The 27,759-nt window shown below is 44.7% G+C and overlaps 1 protein-coding gene across 2 annotated transcripts in view; it reads right to left on the reverse strand.

Moving 5' to 3' along the window:
* DAB1 (DAB adaptor protein 1) overlaps positions 1–27,759 on the reverse strand; it is a 313,645-nt gene that overhangs the window by 54,996 nt on the left and 230,890 nt on the right. Inside the window, exons 5-9 of one of the 2 annotated variants that reach the window (XM_066376399.1) lie at positions 21,757–21,888; positions 20,996–21,115; positions 20,501–20,539; positions 18,843–18,908; positions 11,269–11,328 (exon numbers count right to left, since the gene is read on the reverse strand). In XM_066376399.1, the coding sequence (XP_066232496.1) occupies positions 11,269–11,328; positions 18,843–18,908; positions 20,501–20,539; positions 20,996–21,115; positions 21,757–21,888 (417 nt within the window). The remainder of the gene's footprint in view (positions 1–11,268; positions 11,329–18,842; positions 18,909–20,500; positions 20,540–20,995; positions 21,116–21,756; positions 21,889–27,759) is intronic. The other variant, XM_066376400.1, reaches the window with a different exon arrangement.

A 27,759-nucleotide genomic window follows, 5' to 3' on the forward strand; every position in this document is an offset into this window, starting at 1 on the left:
TAGTTACAATTGTGTGTTATCCCTGCCCGATCGCATGGCACTCCGCGCAGGTTTGGCTCCACCACGGGTTCTTGGGTTAAATTTAATCTCGTTGACAATATTGCTTGGGCATGGAGAACTGAAGGTCCCCAGCCCCTTACTCTGCACACCAATATTCCTCTTTCAAGTAGACTAAAGCACCCCAGTGCTGGGCCAGGTCTTACTCATCCTCATATCTCTTGAAGCACTTGGTACAGTCTTCTGTCCATAAACTAGCTCATAAAAGTAATGATGGTGAACATTTACTGAGTACTTACTATAGTAAGTCAGGTGCTGTTCTAAAGGTTTCACATGTACTACCTTATCCAAGGCTTCAAAAGAACTCTATGAGGTAGGTGTCACAGTCATTATCCTCATTTTACAAGTGAACACACCCAGGTGCAGAGAGGTTTAAATCAGCATCTAAGGTTACACCACTGGTAACCGAGGGAGAAAATTTTCAAGCCCAAGTAGTTTGGCTACAAGGTTCATACTTTTCATTTCAATACCATGCTGCCTACCAAATACTGAGTGCTTATTCTGTGCCAAACACAACAGAAGTCATATTTGTTATCTAATTCTCACAAGACCCAGGGAAACAGCTCTACTAGTGTTAAGTGGTCATAAAGAAGAATCCATAAGATAAAACACCTTACCGAGTCACAGAGCTGAGAAGTGCAAAGCTCCGACTAACTTCACATTCTCCCTCTGCTGTTTGACTGCCTCCCAGAGAGTAGGTGGGCCATCTGGGTTCAAGAAGCCAGTTACAGAATCCCAAAGCCTCTGCTGGGAGCTCTAATGCAAATGCTCTCCTTGTCTGACCTCCTCACTCCTCCCACCCACGGTATTAACTAGTGGGTTCCTTTGACAGTGGTTTGCATGCTACCCTCTCTGTATCCCTCCCCTTTCAGTAACTTCCGCCCTTCAGAGTGGGTAGGAGGGAGGGCTTACTGGTGTGTAGGCTTCACTCCACCTTCCATCATCACATCTCTTCTTTCCTCTGTTTATCTGCAAGGCTACCAGGCACGTTTCATTTGTATAAAGGTTCATGGGTTTTAGAAGAAGTTTGAAGACCATTCCTCTAGGAGACCACTGGTAGGGATTTTAGCAGAGGAACGAAGCAATCATTGTTATGTCCTGACGTGACTTTTGCCAACACATAACTGAGCAAACAATAGAACAGGCAACTGCTTATGCAAACACTGAGCCCCTTCCGCATTTGCATTTATGGGAAACAAGTTTCAGGAATGATTTAACAGTGAGCCACCTACGACTCTGTTTGATTCATTCGCGATAGCTCAGTTTTTTAACCCTGGGAGAAAGAAGCGGTTTATTTAGAGTGATAAAATGACACCACTCAAAGGAGAATCAGGACTGAGATCAGAGAGGAAGATGGAAGGGATCATGACTGTCTCTGGCAAGACCCCGAAGACAGCGGATGGGAAGGTGGATGCACAGACACGCTCAGCAGTTGGAGACGTAGAACAGCAGGCATGGGAATGACAGAGCTATAGGGGAGGAAACACGCCATCAGTCCCTATCGCCTAGTACCTGACCTCCCAAAGCTTGCCACCTCGGAGGTAGCTGAGACCCTGTGTCTGCCTCATCCCGACATCAGCCAGATCTTTCCAGATACACCTTGGTCATCTACTCAAATTTCTCTCTCTCTCAATTTCTCTCTGCAGAAGAAATTTCACTCAGTCTAGACCTACAGTGGTCCTCACTTGTCTGCCCCTTGACCTCTTTGCCCTCAGCCCCATTCCTGCCATCTCCCTGCTCTGTGCTGTGACAGGAGCCAATCCCTGAGAACTGCATTGCCCAGGCTCCCTTGCCAACACCCTTGCACTCGGGTTTGGCCAGCAGGAGGCAGTGGTCGGAAATGGGTGGTGGGAGGAAGGGAGCAGCAGTGGATTTCTTCCCAGCTTCCTTTCAGCAGTATTCAGGCAGTGGTTGGGTCTCTTCCATGGCTTTAGTTTCTGCCAGACAGATCATCTCTCCATGGTCCAGGCCTTCCTAGACAGTACCCCATGTGGCCCCAGGACCTGCCAGTAATAGATACTGACAGCCCCAGTCCTTGGGCTCTGTAATGCCACCTCTTCCCTTTGTCCTTCCCACCCTGGGGATGGCTGTGGCTTTTGACTATTAAAGATGTGGGTTGCCTCGCTGTCCCGTTTGCTTTTCAGCTCTTCCAGCACCTTTGTAACTAGTTCCCCACATTGAAGTCCCTGAATTACACTGATGTGGGCTCTGTTTTCTTGACTCCATCCTGATGGATACACAGGGATAATTCCACAGCCTCTTTATGGTCTCCCCACCTGCCCAGCCACCTGCCACAGGCCACCAGAGTGATATTAAGAAGTGCATTTCCTGGATAGTGTCACCCCATCACCTGAAAGCATCAGTGGCGTCCTAGCCAACCCCAGCTTCTGAGCACCACCTTCCGGGCCCCTGGCTCACTGGGGCTGGCTTCCCTCAGTATCCTTGTTTCTGCCCCCTGAAGTCATCCTGTGGCCCTGCTACCCCAGACTACTCATCAGCCCCTGGGATAGGTTCGGCTTTTCCACATTTCTGTGCCTTTAAATATTCAGGTCCTTTTTTCTGAATGCTGTCTCACCTTTCCCCAGTGCCAAGCTCCCATCATCTTTTAAGACTCTATCCCAACTCCATCTCCTGAGTGAAGACTTCACCAACTTCTCTTAAGAAAAGTTTACTGGCCTCCACTATGGTCCCAGAGCATCTCATAGACAGCCTCTTACAGCCTTAATCATTTGCCTACGTCTACCTTCTTGTTGAGATCATTAAGATTCTTAAGCCTGACCTGTGGTGGCGCAATGGATAAAGTGTTGACCTGCAATGCTGAGGTCATCGGTTTGAAACCCTGGGCTTGCCTGGTCAAGGCACATATGAGAAGCAACTACTATGATTGATGCTTCCCACTCCTCCCCCCCTTCCCTCTCTCTCTAAAAAAGATTCTTAAGCAGCAGTCTTCAGAAGTATTCTTCTTCATATCTCTAGTGAGTAGAATGTTGTTTGGCAAATAGGAGGTTCTCTATAATTATTTGCCAAATGGATGGATGAATAAATAAATAAATGAATAGAAGTTCTAAGAAAACTCAAAAGAAGAAAGACTTCTTAGCAACTGGAGCTCTGAGATTGCAAAAATAATGAAGGTCTGTCCCTGCAGGTATGTGAACCAAAGCCAAAGAGTCAGGAATGTTTATCTGCACTCACCACAAACGTTCTTGAGGGATTTTTGCACTGCTGGGGAGGCTAAGCCAGACAGCGTCTGGTAATGTTCCCACTTGCACTAGGATTTATGGGAACTCAGCATTCTATCTCAGGACAATTTATAAGTGCAGCTAAAAGAAAGCCCACTTAAGAAACATCAAAACATCGAAATTCTATTTCATTTGTAGTAATACACAGACTCAGAGTCCTTCCCCTCACTCGGGACGACCTCCCCTTGTGTGACAGCTATGTTAACTGCGGTGCGATAATTATAATTTCTCTACAATGTGGTGCTTAATGAGGAAGTGAAACCGACAAATGTTCAGACTAGATTTAATCCAATTATGCAACATCTTGATCCAGATTTCAAACCAAAGGAAAAACTAACTGCTGAATGGTGAACGAAAATTTATTTGCCATGAAAGATTGGTGGGGGCGGGCAGGGGATGGTTAGGAAACAACTGTCCAGAGAAATTCTTCACACTAATGGATTGACTCCTCCTCCATTTGCAGCAGGAACACGGAACTCACTCTAGGGCAACGAAAATCAACCGAATACTGATTGCTGCAGGACTGGGGTCCTCTTAAAGCAACGCAGGTGTTTGGAGGACAGGAGACAGAAATCAAAAGTGAGAGGCTTTCTGGTCTTCAGAGACGGGCAGCTTGCATTGAGATTTGTTCTTTGTGATTCACAAATACCATTTCAATAGCAGAATGGTGAAAGCAGTGTGCCATGCAGAGAGAGGGTTCAGGAATGAATCAGACATGGGCAGGACTCATGGAACTAAATCTAAAGGAGGAGAGAAATGTTCAAAGCCAGCAACCGAGTGCTGGGCCTCCTGAGGCCTAAGTGCTATTATAAAGACTCACAATGAGTAAGTGGTTAAAAGGACTGAGGCCTGAGTAGTGATTCTGATTCTTAAAGGCAGTATGGTTCAGTGGAAGTCGTGTGGCTATCTGAGTCAGAACAACCTACAGTTCAAATTCTGGCTCTGCCACTTACCAGCTTTGCCATAAGTGTGACCTCTAGAAGCCTGTTTCCTTATCTACATGACAGCTACCTCCCAAGATTATGATTACTGGTAGAGGAGGCGAGACCAGAACCTCGTCGGTCCAGGGCACAGGGCAGATGCTCAGTGAAGTCTACCTGCCTTTTCCGCTGCTAAGTCAGACTTGGACTCTTAGTACGTCCATATGGCTAGTGCCTGACAAAAAAATAAAATAAAGAAAGGAATTGAACGGAGGCCTGGGCTTCCTTTCTGCTCAGGATCTATCAGTTTATCCCACTGTGGCTCCTTTTTTCAGGACACAGCAGAAAAGATGCAGAGCTCTAATGTCAGGCTCTCCAGAAGGCAACCAAGGAGAAACAGATTTTCTAGGCACCTACGCTGTGCCTGATGCTCGCTCAGGGAGAAGACCTGGTTAGTATACTTGGTAAGCTTCTTTCCAACCAGAGCACAGACTTCACAGCCAATGGCACAACTTGCTGCTGTGCACTCCAGAGTGGGTGACTTTAATTCCAAGGTGATAATGATGAAGGTAAATATGGGCCTCTAGGGTACGTGGCTTAGCAGCTGAGATACTGGGAGCAAGACAATGGTGAGCTAAGTAAACACTTGACCAAATTAATATGGGGACAAATGGAATGAGACAGTAGATAAATCATTCTGAGGCCCACGATTGCAGTCATCCTTACAATATAGGTATCCCTTATAGAACCATTTGCCTGCGGCTTGAAGACTGCTAGGGATAGAGACCTCACTACTCAGAGAGGCTGAACTTCCCTCTGACAATCAGCACAGACGGTCTGAAACTTCTTCCTTATTCTGAGCCCTGATTTTTCCTCTTAGACCTTTCTCTTCATCATGAGATATCCCATAAAACAAGTGGAGGCAGCTAATACACAATGTTTCTCAATTTTTCCTTTCCCAGGGTCTAGAAAAGCAATGCTCACTGTCACAGCAGGTGCCTTCACAATGCCTTGTGTGTCTGTCACCAAATCCTGAGAAGTTGATAGAAGATGGTCGTTTTCATTCAGGAAAATCAATCTCAGAAAGTCAAAGTAATCAACAAAGACGACACCCAAAGCAAGGAAAGACTCTCACGGGGGTCTGATCATTCCTTTCAATTTCTGAACCCATGTTTCATCAAAAGGAAATTAATGTTGAGTGAGTCCAGTTTATCAATTTGACGACCTGTGTCCTTCCTATTTACCACTATGTCAAACTTTTAAGAATCTCTCTTTTAAAGGCCCTCAAAATACTGAGTGAAGTAAACCAGAGAAAGCTAAGAACTGCATGATTTCACACATAGCTGGGATATATAACTGAGACCCATGGACATAGATAAAAGTGAAGCAGTTACCAGGGGAGGGGAGTGTGGGGACATGAGGACATGACGGAGGGGGTGGGGGAAGATATAAAGAGGGACAAATATACGGTGACAGAAAATGATTTGACTTTGGGTGATGGGCACGCAACATAATCAACAGTCCAAATGCTATATAAATGTTTACCTGAAACCTATGTACTCGCTTATTGATCAATGTCACCCTGTGAAATTTAATTTTCTAAAATAAATAAATATATTCAACTAAATAAAAATGAAGGTCCAAAAAAAGTCATTACAGATAATTAGAAAGTATTTTATGCCTAATACAACTATATTAAAGACTTTTAAACTGGGCAATTATAAGGTGAAGGATTCAAGATCTTTTCAGCCATAAGAATACTGGGAGGGGATGGGAGGGGATAGGAGAAGAAAATCAACGAGCATTCCTCATACAAAAAACGACATGGATCATACTAAGTTTTAGGTATGTGTCATTGAAACAGCTGACCTTCACAGTAAGTTTCAACAAGTTCGGTGTCAGGGCTTAAAGGGGTCTGAAGGGGCCCTTCAGCAGCCTGTGACTGTACTGCTCCACTGGGGGTCCTGCCGTGGAGCTGGACTCATGTTCAAGGGCAGCAGTGCAAAAAGCACTGAACAATGAATGCGGTGATGGGATGCTTCACACACACCTTCCTCCCCACTCAGGAATGTGCGTATTTGACAGTTTCAAAGAGGCGGGATATTTGTCTAAAGAACAGGAGCAGCATTCCCAGCTGGCAAAAAGGAAGACAGCCTGTATGTCAGTTTCTTCAAGACGGAAACTGGTGATAAGTCAATCAGCTTTGAGTGCTGCTAAGTACAGGAAGCATGGACTCAGGAGGCAGAGGGGCCTCAAGGATCTGCCTGGAAGGTGCTCCATGTCCCTCTGCCTGTTCCAAACCTGCCTACCCTTCAGAGCGCTGCCCCAAGTATACCCTCTTGCCTGAACCCTCGCTGTCTCTCCAGCCATCTAACACTTCCTGTCAGCAAGCACATACGCCATTGGATTTCAGAGATCCTGACGTAAAAACTATACCCGCGTGTTTAAGATACAGGAGAGATTGGGCCCTGTGCAAAGCTTCTAGCTTCCCTGACTAGGAAGAGCTGAAATGTGTATTTGCAGGAGTGTGTGGGATTCATCCTTATCCTGGCTCAGAGTTCCTAGGAAAGGCAGGAGGGGACCACAGCATGGCCCTAAGAAGAAATCTGTTAGGAGAAGAGGACATGACAGGTCCGATGGAAATAGGCCACTCAAGCATCGTAGCGTGTTATTTGTGAAAGCAGAACCTTAACGGGGCTTGTGCAGTGGAGTGTCCTAAGTTTATGGGGAGGCGGGGCAGGCACGAGTGAGTGTGAGGGGGGAGGTGAAGAGACAGACTCAGCTTGTTTGCACCTGGGGCCAGCTCACCGAAACAAAGCTTTGTTTCCATATGTTGATGCACTGAGTTAGGTGAGGCCAATAAGAAACAGTGATTTTTAATTTCTCCTGCCCCAAAACTCTGGAATCCCTAATACGTCAAATTTGCCGCCTTACCGAGGCCATCTCAGTTCATGGAAGAGTGAAGACAAGCCAATGACTGAGGCTTTTAGTACAGGGGTTCTAGACCTGACATTGAGAGATCCCACTAGCTTCAAGGCCTACAAAAATCTACATGTGCACACAGTTTGTGTGTGTGTGGGGGACAAGAGTCTACCATCAAAATCTCAGAGATGAGAAATCGAGTTACTTTAGAAATAGTGATGATTCAGAATAATCCGTGTCCTCAGGGAGCCCATGGAAAAGTAGGGAAAACACAAAGAATATAATAATAGTTTGCAGCTACTGAATCCTCCTCCTGCACAAGCACTGTGCTGATTCACATTCTTAGGCTCATTTAGTCCTAATACAAAAACTCTTAGGCAGGTACAGTCATTAACCCCAAAGCCAAGGCTTTTAAGGAACCCAAAGACTAATGGTTCATAAGGACAAGTTAAAAGAAAACAACAATCCATCGTGCATTGCAAAGAGGCATACAGAGGTCCCCCAGAGGGGCTGATGACGCTGGGTTGGGAAGGCTTCCCAGAGGAAGAGCACTCACCTAGGATACTTGGCAGTCCCAGCTCAATGAGGACTGTTTACTGGTACATCGCTTGTAACAGAAACACGTGGAAAAGTTCTCATTTAATCTAACACATATCCCCTGTTAAGGGTCTGACATAAATGTCTCCTTTCATCCTCCAAACATAGCATTGCTTTCTTTTTTACAGATGATGACACTGAGGCTTAGAGATAAAGCTGCTCAAGGACCATTCAGAGGGGCCAGGGTGAGCGCATACCCAGGTCGGACTCTGAAGACCAGGCCATTTCTTTTGGTGCTAGTTTGAGGTTTTCCTCAAAGACAGCCGATTCACTCACCAGGGCTCTGTGAAGACACGGACCCAAGGAGGAAGAGACCCCTGGTCAGTTTCTCTCCTTGTGGGGGGCTGGGGGAGGCCCCCAGACTCCCTGCTGCCCTTGCAATACCTTGGCTGTATTTGTCTCTTGGCCAAAGAGCAAGTGGTGAGGAAGGCAGCAGGGAGATCACAGCAGGGTTTTCAGAGCACGGAGGGATGCAGGGGTGGGGTGCCCTGGTCAGGTAGGCAGGCCTACAGGAGGAAGCCGAGAGGACAGGGAGATCCCGGCCAGGGAAAGACCTGGGGTAAAGTACTTCTGAGCGGTTTAGGCAAGTGGGACCAACTTCCCAATACATATTCTACTTTCTCCTCACAACCACCTGGCCAGTTAGACCCAATAACTTCTTTGGGAGAGAACAGTGATACTCAGAGGGACAAGGAAACTTGTCACAAGTCCCACAGGTAGTAAGTGCAGGAGCCGACATTCCAACCACACATATCTGCACATCTGCCTCTCCAGCCGAGCCCGTGACCTGTACTTGCTGCCTCTTTAAACATTGAGGAATGTTAAAATCACTCATAGGAAGACCATCACCACCAGCAGATGCTCCTGGGACTCTGCAGGGACAGCAGGCTGGGAGCAGGCAGGCCTCGAGCAGCCCAGATATTTCCCACAAAACCTCATTGCTTTTAATGACTACAGAGAATTTCCATGAAAAAAAAGTGCCAAGGATTCTCATAAATTCCTACTACTGGGTAGAGTCACTTGTATATTTATTAAATGTCCCTAGAGCAGCTGGGTTGTGCCTGGCTTCCACATACCAGGCCCTGGGCTTGCGTCTGGTAGTACAGGGACCTCAGGAAGCTCCTAGAATGATGGGGAAGAAGCAGGACTCTGACCCTGTGTGGTAAGGGCTATTAACAGAGGAATGATGGGGTGTGAGGGCACAAAGGTAGGGGCGCTCTGCTGACACTGTGGAGACGTCCAGAAAGTCCCCGAGAGCACAGAGCTTGAAGCTAAGCTGCGTTGTTGGAGCTGCAGAGTGGGAAGGGCAGCATTCCTTCAGGAAACTGTAGGGTTGGCAGAACTGGACCAGGAGGCAGCAGATCAGAGATACAGGCTGAGGCCGGGATCCGAGTGTCCTGTATGTTGTATGGGCTAAGGAGCTTGGACTTTTCTTTCTTTTCTTTTTTTAGCTATTAAGCATGGAGATGGTGTGGCCAGGTTGGTTAACAAATTCGCCAAAGCAAAGTCTTCAAATGAAGCACGTTCCCTCACAGATCTAAATCAGTTAGGGAGCAGCGCGGCAACCTGGGACAAACTGAATTGTGGTGAGCTGTGTCATGGGGGCTGGACCACACTGAAACAGGAAAGACCAGGGTCTCAGTGACTATTGATAGAAGGCTCGGCGAAACACAAAGGCCACAGGGAGAAACATGGCTTTTTCTCTGAGCGGCGCCTCGTTGCACAATCTCTACTTGCGTTTCCAAACTTCTTGTTCCAAAAAAAAAATTTTTTTTTTTTTCATTAAGACTACCCTGCACTGGGTTTCGGAAGCAGTTTTTACGTGGGGTGGTGGTTTCAGAAAGATACTGGCAGAGTGGGGTAGAGAAACGGACACTCCACCAAAAAGAAATTTCACACGGGAAAGGAAGTGTGGCAAGGGGAGTGAGAATTAGACCAGAAAGACTCTCACCTGGAGAATCCAAAAGTTCAGCTCTGACCCTCAGGGAGGTCACCCTCACTGGGGGCTGGACCGGGCTTCCTTGCAGGGGCCCCACTGGCCTCAGCTCCATCAGCCAACTAACACAGAGCCCTGTAATCCCTCCTCTGAACTCGGCCCTGACTCCCATCTCCATATTTCCTTTTCCACGGTTTCTTTTCTCTAGGGCAAACATTTCCAAGTCCTTCAGCTACGCCTCATGGGATGGGGTTTCAAATCCCCTTATCTGATTTAGAAACAGGTAGGTGTGTCTTCATGTCTGCCATAGTGTGGGGTCTAGAACTGATAACAATGTTCTAGATAGAGTCACTTAGCCCCACAACAGCTCGTCAGGGCCACAGCTGGGATTCTTGAGGGTCTGCATGACTTCAAGCCCACACTCTTTCCACCCATGGTTGAGCTGATTGAGATCAACAGTGACTGGATACTCTAGTTTTGTTTGTTTGTTTGTTTGTTTTACGGAGGCTGTGGCAGAATCTCCTCTGCCCTTGCTCAAGAGCCTTCACTGGCTCCCCAGTTCTCCCATAATTATATACAGAGGTTGCCTTCAAAGTGCCAACTGGAGGTCCTAAATGTAGGTCTGGGCCTGGAGTGCTTGGGGGCAGTACCACAAAGCTCGAAATTTCCTTTTCCTCTCACATTTCCAGGACTCGCACCAGCATATGGGGTCTAGATACAGTTGACTTCCTGGGTCCTCAGTAGGCCCACTACACACGGCCTTTTCCATGGTTTTCTACCCACTGGCTAGACCCTTATACACTTTAAAGGTCCTACTAGCACTTCTTTTATTGATCCTCTAAAACTCATCCACTTTCAAGTTAGATGGACAAATATCTTCCCAGAAAAGAGATAGTTCCCTACCTGAGCACATATAAAACAATCTTTGGTTTCTTTTGTTTGTTTTTGTTTTTTTTGTATTTTTCCAAAGTTAGAAGTAGGGAGGCAGACAGACTCCCGCATGCACCCGACTGGGATCTACCTGGCATGCCCACCAGGGGGCGACACTCTGCCCATCTGGGGCATTGTTCCATTGTGGCCAGAGCCATTCTAGTGCCTGAGGCAGAGGCCATGGAGCTGTCTCTGCACCTGGGCCAACTTTGCTCCAATTGAGCCTTGGCTGAAGGAGGGGAAGAGAGAGACAGAGAAGAAGGAGAGGGGGAGGGGTGGAGAAGCAGATGGGCGCCTCTCCGGTGTGACCTGGCTGGAAATTGAACCTGGGACTTCCACACACCGGGCAGACACTCCACCACTGAACCAACTAAAACAATCTTTGGATGAAGACTTTTGCCATAGAACACCTAAAACATGGTGATTTGCATGATTCAACTCACTCCCACTTATGGAGCCAGACCTTCACCCAGATTGGCACCGTTTCTCAGCCTCACCATTGTGTCCCTTATACTTCCTTCCCTCTGACCCTCTGAGGCGTCGCATCATGCAGTCCCCAGCAAAGCCATGAGGGTTGTGACACTTATCCAGAAGAGGGTTCCTTTCCTGAGGTTGTTCACACATGAACCCTGGTGACAGCATCTGGCAGCAGAAGAGTTGTACTTACACTTACAGGTTGACTTTTTGGCACGTCATAAACACCTTCCTTCTTCTGGCTGGTGGGGACCTATGGGAAAGTCAAATTCCACACAGTGAAAACACTCCGCTACTCTATTGTGAGAGAACACAGCAACCAGACCTCAACTCCAAGCTGGCTACATGCGAGAACAGCCCCAGTTCCACGGGGCTGTGATATCAGCAGGCCAGGCTTCTTCTCTAAGAAACTTGGGTGAGGGGCTGAGCGTGTGTGAATCGTTTAACAGATAGCTGCAGCTGTCTCTGTCCTCGGGCTCCTCACAGACTCTCAGAACAGGACGTTGCATAGACCTCAGCCATTACATGGAGATCAAAACAACCCACTTTTCACCCGAGTCAAAACTGAGGCCCAAAGTGATTAAAAACAGTTTCCAGATGAGCTTAAATTGTTTAACGCTAAGACTGAGATCAAGGCTATTTAAAATATAGCAAGTATCAAGGTTCTCATACAAAGAACCGCTTCTGTTGGGATCATCTATAAGCCAATGGATAATTACCAAAGCTTTTTGTTCAAGGGAAGGACCCAGAAATGGTATGAAAAGCATGAGGCTATAATCCAGAAAACTTCAATTTATTTAAAAAAAATTTATCTGTATCTACTCTCCCACTTTTCTCTTACTCATCTATCTGGTCTGATTGGGCCACATGGTGACAGTAACCCCTTAAGCTGGCCACTTAGCTGCTCTGAGCTACACTTTTATAAAATGGGAGCTGTTGGCTCTGCTTCTCATCAGGATCAAATGAGAAAATAGATAGTAAATAATCAAAAACTATAAGGCACTGCTATAATACTGTAAAATGTTAGAATGATAGCTTCTTTTATCATTAATGCATACATATTACATTAACTATATAATTAATATACAATATTGTTAATTACATATTAATATATAACATATTATATATTATAATATAGTATATATAACATGTTACAAGATATAACATATTATATATAAATATTAATATATAATTAATGTATTATCAATATATATTCTATATCATTAATATATTATATTATATAATATACTGCCACATTATATTATATATTAATATACTACATAACTAATATATATTATTTATTAATGCATATATATAATATATATACACATATACTCATAATACATCAGTGCATATATTGAATACTTTTCTCATTTGTCATTCAAGGGCTTTGCACTAAAATGTCCAGACAGAAAGCAATCACTAGCTGGTCTCCCCCAGCACCTAGCAGAGCTCAGGTCACACTTCCCCTGGAGGGACCAGCCAGCAGTGGTTTCTAATTGTCCGAACCATGTCTTTCATCAGACTGGGAGCTCCTTTATAGCAGGGCATGCCTAACACCTGGTAGGCACTCAGTATATGTCTGCTGGCTAACTGTCCCATAGAAGAATGCGGGAAATGGTGAAGGAAAGAAAAAGCTTTCAGGCTTGGGCCAGGTAATCTCATCATCCTTCAAGAAAAAATAATTTGAGCTTAATTCTTGACTCCTTTTGTCATTCCCAATTTCATTTAACTTAAAATTCATATAATCACCCTAAGAAGTTTGTCCGATATATATCCCTCATTTTAAACAGTGGAAAGTGAGACTCAGAGATGTTCAGGAAATTTGCCCAGAGCTTCGTAGCTAGGAAGTGATCAGATTCAAACCCAGCTCTGTCTAGCTACCAAACAAGACATTTATTACTGACAGTATGAGCAAACACTGGTGAGGCCCTTTCTAGGGGCCAGGCACTATTCTAAACACTTGTTTCCATACAGTCTCATGTAATCTTCAGGACAAGTCAATTAGGTAAGGATGACAACTGTCCTGTGTTTCAGATGAGGAAAATGAGGCCTGGAGAGCATCCTGCAGTTGCTGAGCAGGGGAGCCAGGCATCTGAGCCTGGGCAGACTGCCCTGTAACTACCATCTCACTATAGCTTGCTATATCTTAGCTGTATCTTGCCTCGGTTCCACCATCCCTACAGCTGTTTCGGGTGCTTCTTTTTCTTTGACATCACATTCTACACTCCCAGAAGCCCATGCACATTCTTTAAAAAAAAAAAAAAGGGGGGACTATGTGTGAGCATAAATGTGCAAAGATGCACGTTAGAGCTGCTCTTGCAAACCTTCGTTTGCAGGTAGCCAAAGAAGAATACAATTTCTTTGCTCTCGATAACTGGGCCCCATCTAGGAGTCCTCTAAGAATGCCTACAGAGTCCTTGTTAACGAGGGCCAATAAATTGCCAGCCCTCACTTTATTTCTACTAGCTCACCCTTTCCTGAGCAAAACGAACAGTGTTTCTCTTCCCCATAATTCACTGCTCACCGCGGGCACTTAGCAAGCTGCGCTGCCGCTGACTCTCAATTATCCCTGCAAATGGAGGGAAAGCGGTGGGATGGATAAACCCAAACTGTGCATAATTGAAAAAGCTTTTCTGCTTGGCTCTCCCATGGGTGAGATACCAATCTGCCTGTTTGTCCTTCAAGATTTATCTCAGCTGGGCCATCTTCCTGGGAATCCTTACCTGACTCGCCAGGCCTCATTTGAACCTTTCTCTGTCCTCTTGTAACCTCTGGTGCATCCTTTCATTAAAAAATAAAAGTTGCCAAGTACCGATTATCTCTGCCTGGAACAATGATGGAAAACAAGATGGACATGGCCCCTGACTGAACAGAGCGCCTTGTCTTGCTGGGGAGACAGAAAAGAGGCCCGCCGCGGCAGCAGAGTTCAAGGTGCTCTGTCTTACAGAGGACTCGGAGGCCACACTGCAGCTGCCTGGCCCTCCTCTGTCCTCACTGCTCTCCAGCTCACTGCGAGCAGGTTATTTCCCTATCCTTGTCCTCCCATCTGGCAGTACTGGTTAAACAAGAAATGTCTATTATCGTACACTGACCCTGTGTGTGCTGAGGGCAGAACGCTGGCAGTCAGGCTAAAGGGACAAGGACCAGAAAGAGTTTTCTTTGGTCCTGGTTCTCCTCTCCCCTGGCTGGGCCAGACAGTCTGTGGACCAGTTCAGTAACACGATGTTGTGGAGTGATAACAGTTCTAGATCCAAAGGGAGCAAGAGAGCTGGTTCCTACTCCTGGCTCTGCCACAGGCTGTGTGACCTCAGAGGTCACTTTGTTCTCTGACCTCAGTTTCCTCATCTGGTTGTTGGGAGCATCCAAGGAGTTGCCTATGAACTCCTGGAGGGTGGTGACCACGCCGTGGTCACTGTTACATTCACAAGGACCCGACACTTGCTACTCAATACATAATACCTTTGTAAATAAATGAGTTAATAGATGTGAAACTACTCTAAAAACTAGATATTAATTACTGTACAGACAGAAGACTCTTTCAGTTCAGCAATACATTAATAGTGTGAAGAGACAATTTAAGGCTCGGGTGGCACAGGACTACACTTACACTTGACACGTTGTGAGTGATTAAAAATGATTTTTGAATGAACAAAATTGGAGAATGCCTGTATGGGAAGCTGTGATCTCACTTATGCAGGAAGCTGGTTAAGAAATTAAGAACTCCGTGTTTAGAATCAGAAGCTCTGGCCTTGGACCCAGCACTTAAATCGGAGGACTTGATTTCCTTACATTTACAATGACTGTCATCAGAGCTGTTCTTATCTCACAGAGTCACTGGAAGGGTCAAAACTGAGTGAGGTGTAAAAACGCTTTGCACTATGAGGCTCTGTGTTGTTTAAAAGGGATGGCTGCCAACTTTTTCTGAGGCACGCAAAGAGAAAGACAATCACTATTATTAATCCCGTTTGGAAAATGAGACCGGTGAACCTCAAAGAGAGGGTCACTTTTACTCACGAGCCTCTGCCTCCCTTAGGCTGGTGTTGTCAGTAGCACAGTCAGGGGAGGCTGTCGCTCTCTGCTGGGCTCTCTGACATGATGTGGTGCGCAAGTCATGTTCTACCTTACTTAATGCACCATCGTAAGTCACCCTGGGCAGCATCTGATACTGACACGTGGGGAAGTCACGGGAACTAACGTGTGCACAGAGCCGACCGGGTCCCAAGGGCTGTCCTTCTTGCTTTCCATCCCCACGTCACTTCTAGAAGCAGGTGATATCGTATCCCTATCTCCCAGCTCAGGAAATTGAGATCCAAAGGTTACCTACTCCACTCAAGGTCATAGAATACGTAGTTGAAGGATGAGGTCCCCTGGCCTTTTACTTCATTCCTGGAAACAGGAGATAGGGTGAAATCTGCCTCCAACCTGGGCCCAGCTGAAGTACGAGAAACGCTGCCATCTGCTCGGGAGGAGCAGCTCTGGGACACTTGGACGCCCTTAAAAAAATAATGAGGCTCCTGGATAGCTCCTTAAAAGCCCAGCCTTATCTTTAGGCCCAAGAGTTTATCTCTTGTTAAGCAAATTGAGGCCTAGCCTGGCAACTGTAGGAGAGGAAAATTAAAATGACCAGAGGCCTTTCCAATAGAGGGCAATAAAATATTCACTCTCTTAATGATGTGCCGGAAAGATCCAGAGGTCCCAACAGGTAAAACACAAGTGTGATTTTTAGATAATGACTTGAAACACAGTATAGAGCAGTGGTCCCAACCTTTTTTGGGCCACAGACTAGTTTAATGTCAGAAAATATTTTCATGGACTGCCTTTAGGATGGGACGGATAAATGTATCACGTGACTGAGACAAGCGTCAAGAGTGAGTCTTAGATGGATGTAACAGAGGGAATCTGGTCATTTTTAAAAAATAAAACATCATTCAGACTTAAATATAAATAAAACAGAAATCATGTAAGTTATTTATTCTTCCTCTGTGGACCGGTACTGGTCCGTGGCCCAGGGGTTGGGGACCACTGGTATATAGCATCTGATTGTGAAACTCAGCAGCAGCATATTCTGAGCTGAGAAGAGTCTCAGGACTAATCTCCTTCCTTACAGAGGTCAGAGAGAGCAGGGTGTGAGTGAGGAGCTCCACCTCTGGTCGCTCTGTGACCCTGTGAGGTCACATATTCCTCCTCCCTAAGGTGGAATTAATGGTTCAGGACACATAGGGCTTTGGGAGGGACATTAAGATACTACATATAAATCCTTCTTCACAAAGTGTGCCACAATGAGCATTCAATAAATGTTATCAGAATCACACACACACACCGCTTCTAAGTCTTGCCACCCTATAAGCAAACCAACATGCTCCTCTAAATAATCGCAGGCCTATGATGAGGCAAGTAGTTGAAAAGAGCAGAAAAGGGCACTGCTTGAGACACTTCTCAGTTTCATATACCCACTCTACAGATGAGGAAACTGAGGCCCAGGCTTGGTAGGTAGTACTAGTACTAAGATCCTCAGTCCACATTGGTACACTCAATGTGTGTAACCTGGATGAAGCCTCTTCTGTACTTTCTCCAGAGGAGCTTGTTTTATTCCCCCCTCCCCACCCTGTGAGTTAGAAAGAAATTATTCTCCAATTTTGCCATTGGGGAAACTGAGTACCATGCCCACTAGCCCACAGCCAAGGCGGTTGGTGACAGAACCAGAACTAGAACCCAGTTCTCTACTTGCTTAACACCTCCTCCCTGTAAAATCCTTCCGCCACCACCCCCGTGACAGGGTATAGCTCAGGTCCTGCTAACAACTAAGTCTGAATTCAGAAACCTCTGACATTGAAGGGTCTATTATTTTAAAAGGTGCTCTCCACATTGTATATATACTCTCTCACTCTATATATATATACACCACGGCTTTTTTATCCACTCGTCCTTTGATGAGAGTCTGAATGAACATTGAGAAGTACAGACTGGTAGTTACAAAATAGTCATGGGGATATAAAGTACAGCATAGAAACCGAAGTCAATAATACTGTAATAACCATGTGTGGTGCCAGGTGGGCACTGGAGACTTCAGGGGGACCACTTTTGTAAAGTATATGGTTGCCTAACCACTATGCTGCACACCTGAAACTAACACAAAATAATACTGAATGTAAACTGTAATTGAAAAAAAAATTTTTTTTAAAGGAAAACAATAAAAAATAAAAGGTGTTCACTCTTCAGAGGCACACTGGTTAATGGTTCCTTTGGCCTCATATTCAGACACTGCAAGGTTGTACTTGAAAATCTGACACTGAAGACAAATACGCAACTTATCTGTCTGAAGACAGAAACTTTGTCAGTGATAATTTTAAACAAAACCACAAAGCACAACCTCACACTTGAATCCAATCCAGACAGATCCGGTGGATAGATACGCAATGTGGGCGTTAGGGGTGCTGACTCCTGTACAGTTGAAAATCTGTATATAACTTTTGACTCCCTGAAAACTTAGCTGTCCCTCAGTAGTCACCAGAATTGGTTTCAGAACATCCCTCTTCCCCCATTCCTACAGTGGGTAGCAACATTGGCAGACGCTCAGTGCCCTATATAAAATGGTGTACAATCAGCCCTCGCTTCTGTGGATTTCCAAAAGACCGAAACGGTACCGGTGATTACTGAAAGAAGTCTGCGTGTATGTGGACCCATGTAGTTCAAACTCATATTGTTCAAGGGTCAACTGTCCTTAATTATTCTATGGAACAGGTTTAAACTGAGCTGTTGACAGAGCTAACAGTATACTTCGGTAACTTAGAATTCTGTGCACTTGATGAAAACTGAAAATCTATTTTATTTTTATTATGCAAGTAATGCATGCCCAAGGCAGAATAACAGACCACACAACTAAGTAAATTAAGAAAATTAAAATCACTTATAAAATACATGGAAATGTTTCCTACTTCTACAATGTTGACATTCAAGTTAGGACTAAGATTCTAATTAGTGAAAGCTTGGAGGTCGTCATATTTATTTGATGTGCTGCTAGGCTGCAATTACTCAAAGTCTTTGATGGAAATGCGTGGGGGCAGAAGCATGAGTTTAGCCTTCACACACTTGCCTGGGTTTGATTGATCTCAGCTCCAAGTGGTTGGACAGCCCTGAGAAAGCTACTCAACTTCTCTGAGTCTCAGCTTCCCCTTGTCAAAGTGGGATTCAAGCACCTACTTTACAGAATACTTGTGAGAATTAAATGAGTTAAAAGTGTGTTCATGGTTTTTCAAATAAGCAGACATTTAAGAATCTTAATTTACATTCCCTTAGGAAGGGGTACAACCTTTAGCTATATATTTTTTCTTCAGTTAATTTTCCCAATGTTGTTTTCAAGTATACTTTTGAGTTTGTAGTGTGGTTAGCTTTTTAAAGAACTCCGATGAGTACATTCTTTAGAGAAACAAACCTTCCTGCTATATTATGGACAACAATCCTCCAGTGGATTACTTTACTAAAATAGAATATTTGATATCTGGGGTCAAATGAAAATTGTTAAGATCCATTAAGAGTGAGAACATGCTATCCAACTGGCCCTTAACCATTTCAATGATCAGGCATGAAAAACTACTGGTAAATTACGGGGAAAAGAAAAGCCAGTTCATGTGGAGGCACTTTAACAAGCCCGGAAAGACCAAACATGGAGCGTGTGAGGAGAGAGCCCTTGGTCCTTCAGGCCCATCAGAGCATTTACTGGTGGGGGGGGGGGGGCAATGCTGAGAGAGAGAAGTGATTTTATACCTGATAAATGTTCTCTTCTGTTTCGGGATCACGGATTGGCTCGTGCCCAGCCTCAAACACAATGTACTATTACGGAGCGGCCAGACAGGAAAGGTCAGAGGAAAAAGAGAGAGGAAAAAAAGCATTTGGAATAAAAGATACAAATCACAGTGAGCATTACAGAAACAGGCACAAAGAGAAAATATCTTGAAGAGACAACTGAATTTATTGAAATACTAGTGGGCCTTGCACATTTCTGCCTTTTCCAAGGAAAACTGCAGATGTCTGACTGTCAGTCCTTAGTGAAGACTGCATGGGGCACGGCAGATCTGTCTGGAATTCTACCCTCCCCTTTCAGTGGCACTTATCCTGGTCGTGCCTGCTTGTGCTGGCATACTGAGTGGGAATGACGTCTCCTGGGAATGCCTGGATCCCGACTTTGTAAGCTGGGAGTCACAGTGGTCACCTCCCTTTTCTCTTTAAAGCTCAGGTTCCTAAGCCAACTTTGAAGTCCTCAGAAGCCCCAAACTCTCCCAGTTAATTTACATTCTCAGTTTTAAATACTGGATATCAAATCTTCCATGTGCATGTGTCTGACTGTATAGGACTGGGCCATTTCAAAAGGCCACTAATCTTCATTCTCCGTGAGCGGGTTAGCCAGGGGCTGGGCTCAGAATATAACCAAATGCTCACCTCGGCACTCACTGCAAAGCAAGGGCATTGCTTAAGTGCATCTTTGACTTCTGTTTGCCTTATGTGCTCGATACTTCTTCGATGGCAACTTATCCACATTATCTTACCTTTTTAAATCCATATTATTTTAGTTTTGTTATAGTAACTTTCTGTGTGAAAATATGCATTTGAACACATGCATATGCAACACATACATATCTATAACCCATGTGTGTCCCAGTTAGAAATATAAATTTCAAGTTTTCACAACTTTTATGTCCAGTAAGTTCAATTTGGAGCTTCTTTCCCTCCATGGGAATAAGCATGGGGTGGGGGAGAGAGGCCTCCTCTTCCCTTTTTTCTGCATCTGCTTGAACACAGCACATACTTGAGCCCAGGAAGAATCATCTCTCTATGCACTACTGGGTCGCAGCCTTGCTGAGAGGGCAGCGAGAGCTCTGGGCTGGGATGTCTCTAGGATCCGCAGTCCCCTCCTCAGAACAGCCCCTAGGGCATGAGCTCTCTAGCCAGAGGGCAGCCTGGCCAGTCAGGGCTCTGAGAGGCTTCTCCACACAGCTTTTCTAAAGCTTACAAACCAGCCTTTGGCTTCGTGTTCAAATGCCGTCAAAATGTCAGTCCCCATCTCCAATTCTTAACTCCGAGAAATCACCTCATTATTCAGTCACTCTAATGAACTCGGAATATTCAAGAGACCCTTGAAAGCGTTCAGCTCTGGAATGAGACTTTTACAGATTGTGGAGGGGGCTGAGGCAGGGGCAAGAAGGGAGAAGCACAGCTCCAAATCCCACATCCTGAGGCTGGCCAAACTTCTGTTAGTTTTTATGGAAATTTGCTGCTGGAGGGGTTGGCAGCCCTCATCCTCAGGAAGCATCTTGGTCCCTCTCCAGGCTCCTCAGGCAAAGGATGCTTCTGGGTTCATACAAAACGTCTACACCATAGGCCTAGCCATTCCTGACCCTAAAACTACCACTGGTTTCAGAAATTACCTGGTATACAGGATCTTCAACATCCTCTTCCAGAATTGTCTACAGCAGAGTGAGGGTAGGGAGGGCGCAAAGCAGAGGATATAAAGGAGAGACGTGAGACTGTATATTCAGCAGTTACAGGACAGTAAAGAAACCAGCTCGGGGTAGGAGAGGTTTGTGGGTCATTCAGGTAGAAAACACACAGGAAAAAATAATCAAAACCCTGTAGCCATCCCCACCCCATTGTAACAACAGCAAAAGCAATTGTGTTTCTTTTGTTGTCCGCCCCTGAAATCTTCCTCTGGATGGGAGATTTCACTTTCTCTTACAGGTCTAGAATTTCAGAGAATGAGGGATCATTTCTAATGGCCTGCTTTTGTGCCTGCAATTTACACGAGAACCTTTCATTTCTATTTCTACTTGACAGCAGGGGGAGAAGCCCTAACTGTCAGTTTGCACATCTGTTTATTTTAAGCCCCAATCTTCCCTAGTACCGGGATAAATTCACAGGTATACCTGATACACGGCTTGTTCGCACTGCTTATCCTTTTGTGCCTTTTTTTCCAATTCTTCTCTTTGCTTCAGTTCATAAATAAGTTGAAAGAGATCTCTCAAGTCCAGAATTACAGGTTCAGCCTGGAGTAAAGGTGGTGAAACGCATTAATGAAAGAATGGGGCTGAGCTGAGACCAATCTTTGTTTTGCAGCCTACAACTCCCAGTTTTTTTTTTCCTATGAAACTGAAAGCATTCCATCTTTAATTAATCCTACCTAGTCTATATTGGTTTAGCAAATTGCATCTAGGCTAAAGTTCATTTCTTCAACTAATTATCGTTGCAAATTCATAATAATCATAAGCACAAAAAGGCAATGCTTTTAGTTATTAATAATTTTGGATACAATGAAATTAGGGTAGGCCTTATGCAAAAGAACTATTTGTTTTCTCTTATTTTCTTTTTAAATGAGGCTATAAACACAAGGAAACCTATCTGTCTACAGTGCCTCCATCCAGCTGACTCAGAAAGGAAAATAACCAGTCATTACAAAATCCCCATTAGAAAAAAACAACCAGAACAAAACTGGAGAGGTGTGAGCGTGTGTCCTTGCTTCGAGGCTGTTCCTCTTTTCTAGATGGGGACCAGAGCGTCTGCATCGCTTAGTCAGTTATAGCATCAGAGTGGGTTTCAGAGCGGGCTCTCAGAGAGTGTACTGTCCCCTAATGTCACAAGGGAAGACGAAGACGAGGGCGAAGGCGCCCTCTTTGGATGAGGTACTCACCGCCTGGGCTGTTTTTATGGCCACAAATCTGTGATTCCCTTCCTTCCCACAAACATATCCAAAGGCCCGGTGATCTGTGATGTCCTTTGCGATGTAGGAAATTTCATGAACAGCATGATGGTGCTGAAGGGCCTATGGGAGACAAAAAGAAGAGGTATTTCAGGGGACTTTCCCTTCGGGCTGTTAATCAATAAAGGCGTGTTTTAGTGAGAACGGGCCCGCAGGGCTTTGGAAAAGCTGTTTGGTCCAGATGGAAGGAAAAAGAGCTGTGCCTGCCCTTGAGAAATGGAGGCTCCCCTCCGAGGTCTTGGTGCTGTGACAGAGAGAAACAGGACTGCTCCTACGCTGAACGAATGCAGGTGGCGGTGGCCTCCCTTGGCTACCAGAAGCAGTCTTGTTTCCTTCAGTAGCGGAGGCTTCTGCTGCATCTTTCTTTGTGCCATAGTCCAGTCCACGTTACAGCTGGTATTTAATACACTCACATACCAGGGCTGGCGCTTGCTGTGATGGAGGGTGTGCACTCTACAGCCACAGGGGGCGCCACTCACATTCACAGAACCATGCCTGTGCATGGTCAACAATTTTCTGACTGAGGGTGATAGAGTATCTTGAGGAACAGACTCTTTTCCCTACTTTGCCTGAAGTCACCATTTCTCTGACTAGAGGTGGAGTCCCCCATATTGCTGAGGTTGTTCAGGAGTTGGTCGCTCTGTCTGCAATGCCCATTCTTTTATCCACTTTCCTGAATCTTACTCCTCTTACAAAAGCTATTCAAAACTGTACCACCTCTGTGAAACCTCCCTGAACAAGGCTAGACTTCCCTCTCCCTGCAGAAATAATTCTTCCCTTCTGTGTTTCCGTGGAACTTCAGTCCCTAGCAGTAGTGACACTCCTGATGGACTGTCTCATTCCTTGTCTGTCTTCCTCACCAGGCTCTGTCCTCATCTCGGTCGTCCTAGCACCCTGCAGTGTGCCTGGCCCATAGTTGTTGAATACAGCAAATTGGGATAGCTGTTTAGTAATTTGAACACCTTTTGAAACTGACCTCCCTGCCTTTATTATCTAAGCTTCAGTGAATAATGTTTACCATCCTGTCAGATATAGTGATCTTTAGAACCGCTTTTTCTATATTAAATCTACTTAAAGAAACCTTCATTAAACAGTACTCTGTAAAGGGTTAGTTATTATGTATGCATCTGGGCACTATATGATCTGCTTAAAATCCTTGTAACTTTAAGGGCCATTTTATCATAGTGGGTATTGAGAAGCTTGAATTCTAGTCACTATATATAAACATAAGGCACTCACTGTATCTCTCTGGACCTCAGTTTATTACTCTACCCATGAGATGTTTGTATCAGATCAGTGACTCCTAATCCAAAGCCCTGGATCTATTGGGGTCATTAAAGGTAATAAAAAGAGCTCCCAAGCAATTTTTAATATTTTAAAAAGCTAAACAGAAATTTATAATTATTCCTAATAAGACTATACATTTCGCCCTGGCTGGTTGGCTCAGCGGTAGAGCGTCGGCCTAGCGTGCGGAGGACCCGGGTTCGATTCCCGGCCAGGGCACACAGGAGAAGCGCCCATTTGCTTCTCCACCCCTCCGCCGCGCCTTCCTCTCTGTCTCTCTCTTCCCCTCCCGCAGCCGAGGCTCCATTGGAGCAAAGATGGCCCGGGCGCTGGGGATGGCTCTGTGGCCTCTGCCTCAGGCGCTGGAGTGGCTCTGGTCGCAACATGGCGACGCCCAGGATGGGCAGAGCATCGCCCCCTGGTGGGCAGAGCGTCGCCCCATGGTGGGCGTGCCGGGGGGGATCCCGGTCGGGCGCATGCGGGAGTCTGTCTGACTGTCTCTCCCTGTTTCCAGCTTCAGAAAAAAGAAAAAAAAAAAATGCAAAAAAAAAAAAAAGACTATACATTTCATTGTGCAGGCAAATAAAAATGCCAAGTTTATTTGGAATTGTATCAGGTTATTGCTATTCTCCTTAGCTAATCGCTGAGCAGAATTTCTTTGGATATTCATTATGGGTTCAAATAATTCAAATAGGAAAGTAAATGATTATAAATGCCTTTTTTATTTTGGTTGACAAAATCTTCTTGCTGAGTCCACAGAGGGAGGGAGACATGTAACACCATGGAACTATGTTATGAAAACACTGGGAACTATGACGTAGGTGTTCTCTAAGGTCTTATCCCATCTCCCCGTAGCCTTTAGCCACTAGAACCTCACACCACATAGCCAGTATCTGAGGACAGTGGACGTTTGCTTCTCAGGATGGTCATCACTTCAGTTCCGGACCACTAGCCCTGGCATTCCAAAACATCTCTGCCCAGCCTGCTGCCATCTTTCCATGCATCATCCCTGCAGAACTGGCTGCCTCACCTTAACCTCCCAGAGTCTGATCATTCACTAACCTCTTTCCTCCCCTACGGACTCTCCCTTCAGCCTCATGCCCTGTGCAGGTTGCCCAGGGCCCACTGGACAACATGGTTAGAGAGTGTTGTCAGTGACCAGTCACCCTAGATGCTCATAAGACAACTGTATAATTCTGATGGATTTCAGAAGAAATAAGTTTAACTAAGAAGGAAGTGTTTGTTAGCTGAATAATCAAGGTCCATTTATTCTTGTTTTATTAAGTGCACATAGTTAGCCAGCAGAGGAAAGTTACTCAAAACGCGGTTAGCTTTTTCATGGTGTTAATGATGTAGAATTGATGAGACTTATATTCACACTACATGGTGGTATTGATTTATAGGCTTTTGTGAGCTCAAATGGTAGGCAGCAGGGGAATTGAGAGACAAAGACTTTCTCCTCTCCCTTTCCTGAAAGTATTTTTCTCTTTGCATAATGTGGAGAATGTTATCCACGTCTCCTATTAAATCAAAGTTTGTCGACAGTACCTTATTGATTGCCAAGTGGAATATTGCTCTAAAATTAAACTGCGATTAGAAGTCTTCCTGGTGGAATTAGATTTGGAAATGATTGTGCAATGGTAAAATATCACCTACGATGCAAGACAGCAGATGGAGATGTTGTAATTTATCTGAGAATCCTCATTAAATTTAGTTTTAAAATCAAAACGTTTTAAATGCCTGATGATACCTAATATTGCCTTGTAAAGTGTAGCTGTGTGTGTGCGTAAAGTGCTTAAAGATATTTGTAACATTGTCTTTTCCCATAGTTAATTTATGACATATTTAAAAGGATTGCTTGGAAAGCGGCTCATTCATTTGGAAACTGAGAGTCAGTGAGGGTATATGTCTCCACTTTCTACAACCTTAACTGTGCAGATGTAATATAGATGCTTGGAAATACAAATACATTAGAATCCTGCTAATCTCACAGTTATATTATCACATTCTTCTTGGCAACTCAGAGGATCTTGCAAATACCTGTTCACTGAGCCTCAAATTTGCTCAGGTCTTCAGGCAGATTTGATCAGCACAAAGACAGTTGTGCTAGTTCAACTCTGAGTTTATTCATAAAAGGACTGAAGGTCAGAGAGAGTTCTGGCAGGACCAGTACTATAAACCCAGGTCCCATTCTCCCTACTGAGGATAACAAAGCATTTTCAAGGAAACAAGATTAGGCAGAATCAAGCTCTCCCTTCCTTAGACTTCTGACTCCCTAATCCAAAAACAAATCCATGGCCCCTGACAAAGTGAGATGAAGAAGGGATTGGTGGGGAGAGAAGCAGAGCTGAGGCTGTTCTGAATTCCAGCAGGTATCTGAGGCCAGAGAGGGTGATAAATCAGTTTTGGGTAAAGTCCAGCTATAAGGAGCTCAAAGAAAAAGGACAAGTCAGCATGATCTGGAAGTTTATTCTCATGAGCTGGGCCATCTGTAATATCTGTTGAGCAGCCAAGGCTGGAAAGACGAGGTGAGGACGACAAGGACTGCTTTACCCCAGACTGTTTCTGCAGGGAGCTCCCGGGGCCTCACAGGTTATTCTGGAGGGGACAGAGAATCCGGGCTGGGGACGGAGGGAGCAGGCGGGGGAAGCAGATTCTGGCCAGCCTTCTTGCACAATCCTTTTGGAAAACAATTTTTTTTTAATTTTAGTTTTTTTATTTTGAAATTAATGGGGTGATATTGATCAATACAAGTACCTAGGTTTCAGGCGAACATCCCTATACCGTTTGAAGTGTTGATTGCTTTGTGTGCCCGTCACCCAAAGTCCAATCATTTTCCATCACTGTATATTTGTAGCTCTTACTCCCCTCCCCCTGACCCCTCTCCCAGGGACCCATTTCACTTTTATCTATGTCCATGAGTCTCAGTTTTATATCCCACCTATGTGGGATATATATTTGTCCCTTTGTGCTCCCTTCTCTCCTTCCCCCCTCTCCCTGGTCACCACTTAACTTTTGTCTTGGAAAAGCTTAATCTAGATATTAAAGCACTGCCAAAAATCAAAGCAAGTATTTGGTTTTAAAAATAGAGGCTTCAAGAACACCCTATCTCTGTGCCACAGTGTCACTGACTCCTCACATGCTGAACCCTCTTCATTCCATTGCGGATGAAAGTTGTTACTGAACAATTCCAAGGATGATTCCGAGATCAGACTCCTCAAATCAGCCTGACCCTCCTTCCGAGGGTGAACTTTGGGTAACCTCAGTTGCAGGTGATCTGAAGATCTCATCACTCCCACATTGGGGTCTGTACTTTTCCACCTCTCTGCCATTGGTCATGTTGTTTTCTCTGCTCATCTCGCTCTTCACCCCTGATTCACACTCCATTGACTCCACATGTCTATATCACATCGATGATTTGAGGCCTGGCTCCTACATCCTGCTCATCCAAGGTAGCTTCCCTACTCTCCCATTTCCCTTAGTCATACTACTTGTACCTAGATCTCATTGCATCATACTTGTTCTTCTCTCTAGGATGCTTAACACTTCATTTTGTTTCACATTTATCCACTCATCCGGTTATTCCTGCTATATGTCTTTATTGAGCACCTGTTACATTCCAGGTTTTCCACTAAGTGTTACATCTACTCAGATGATTAAAACAGAGCCCCTTCCTTAACAACTTTGCAGTCACATAACAAAGGGAGGCAAAGAAACTAACAACCACACTATAACAAGCCAAGCTTTATGTCAAAGGTGTACACAGGGCGTTACCTGGGCTCAGAGCAGGAATGAGTGAGGGCATCAGGGAAGTCTTTACAAGGAGCTGACCTTGAACTCAGCCTCAAAGGATAAAGGGGGAGCTCCCAGAAAATCAAAGGGAAACGACATTCTAGTCAGAAAGAATTAAGCATGCAAAATCTTCCAGGTCCTGAGAACGTATTTTTCTCTCTACTTTGGGGATGTTAGCTTCTTAAGAGAAAGATTTATGTCTGGTTCTCAGTCTTATCCTAGCTCCTAATTCTGTTTCTTTTTTTAATATGTTTCTATGTCGGGTAGATTAAAGAAAGATGAAGAACCAAAGCATCTGAAGACATGCACTGTACAAGGTAGCTGCTCAATAAATGTTCGAGGAATGACTGAATTAGGTTAATTCGCGACATTTCACATAGGATTCATTTTGTGAAACAGAGGGTTTCTTACCTGATCATCATTAAATCCTTTCTTTTTTCATTAACATTTCCATGAGCCATTTACCAATGTTTAAATGAAGTATCAAATTGTTTGGAGGGTTACCTTCTGACAGAATAAATTACAGAGAAGACTTAATTTGTACTATGGCTCAATACAGTCAATTAAATACAGTATGGATTAGAAAGTCATCTGCTCAGACTTTACCATTAGCTTTTCTTAAAGAATAAATTCTACTCCATTTAGCCTTCATATTATTATTGTGTGTGTGATTATGTGTGCGTGTGTGCGTGTGTATGTGTATGACAGTGTGTGAATAGGCAAAATTATTCACAGGAAAAATATCCACCAGTATTCAAGTGAGTTAACAACAACAACAAAATAAAGCAAAATGCAGATATGCAGATAGACCAATAAAAATAGATACATAGAAAAATACACTACTTCACACTATAGGCA

This window comes from Saccopteryx leptura, chromosome 3 (assembly GCF_036850995.1).
Source record: "Saccopteryx leptura isolate mSacLep1 chromosome 3, mSacLep1_pri_phased_curated, whole genome shotgun sequence".
Taxonomy (NCBI): domain Eukaryota; kingdom Metazoa; phylum Chordata; class Mammalia; order Chiroptera; family Emballonuridae; genus Saccopteryx; species Saccopteryx leptura.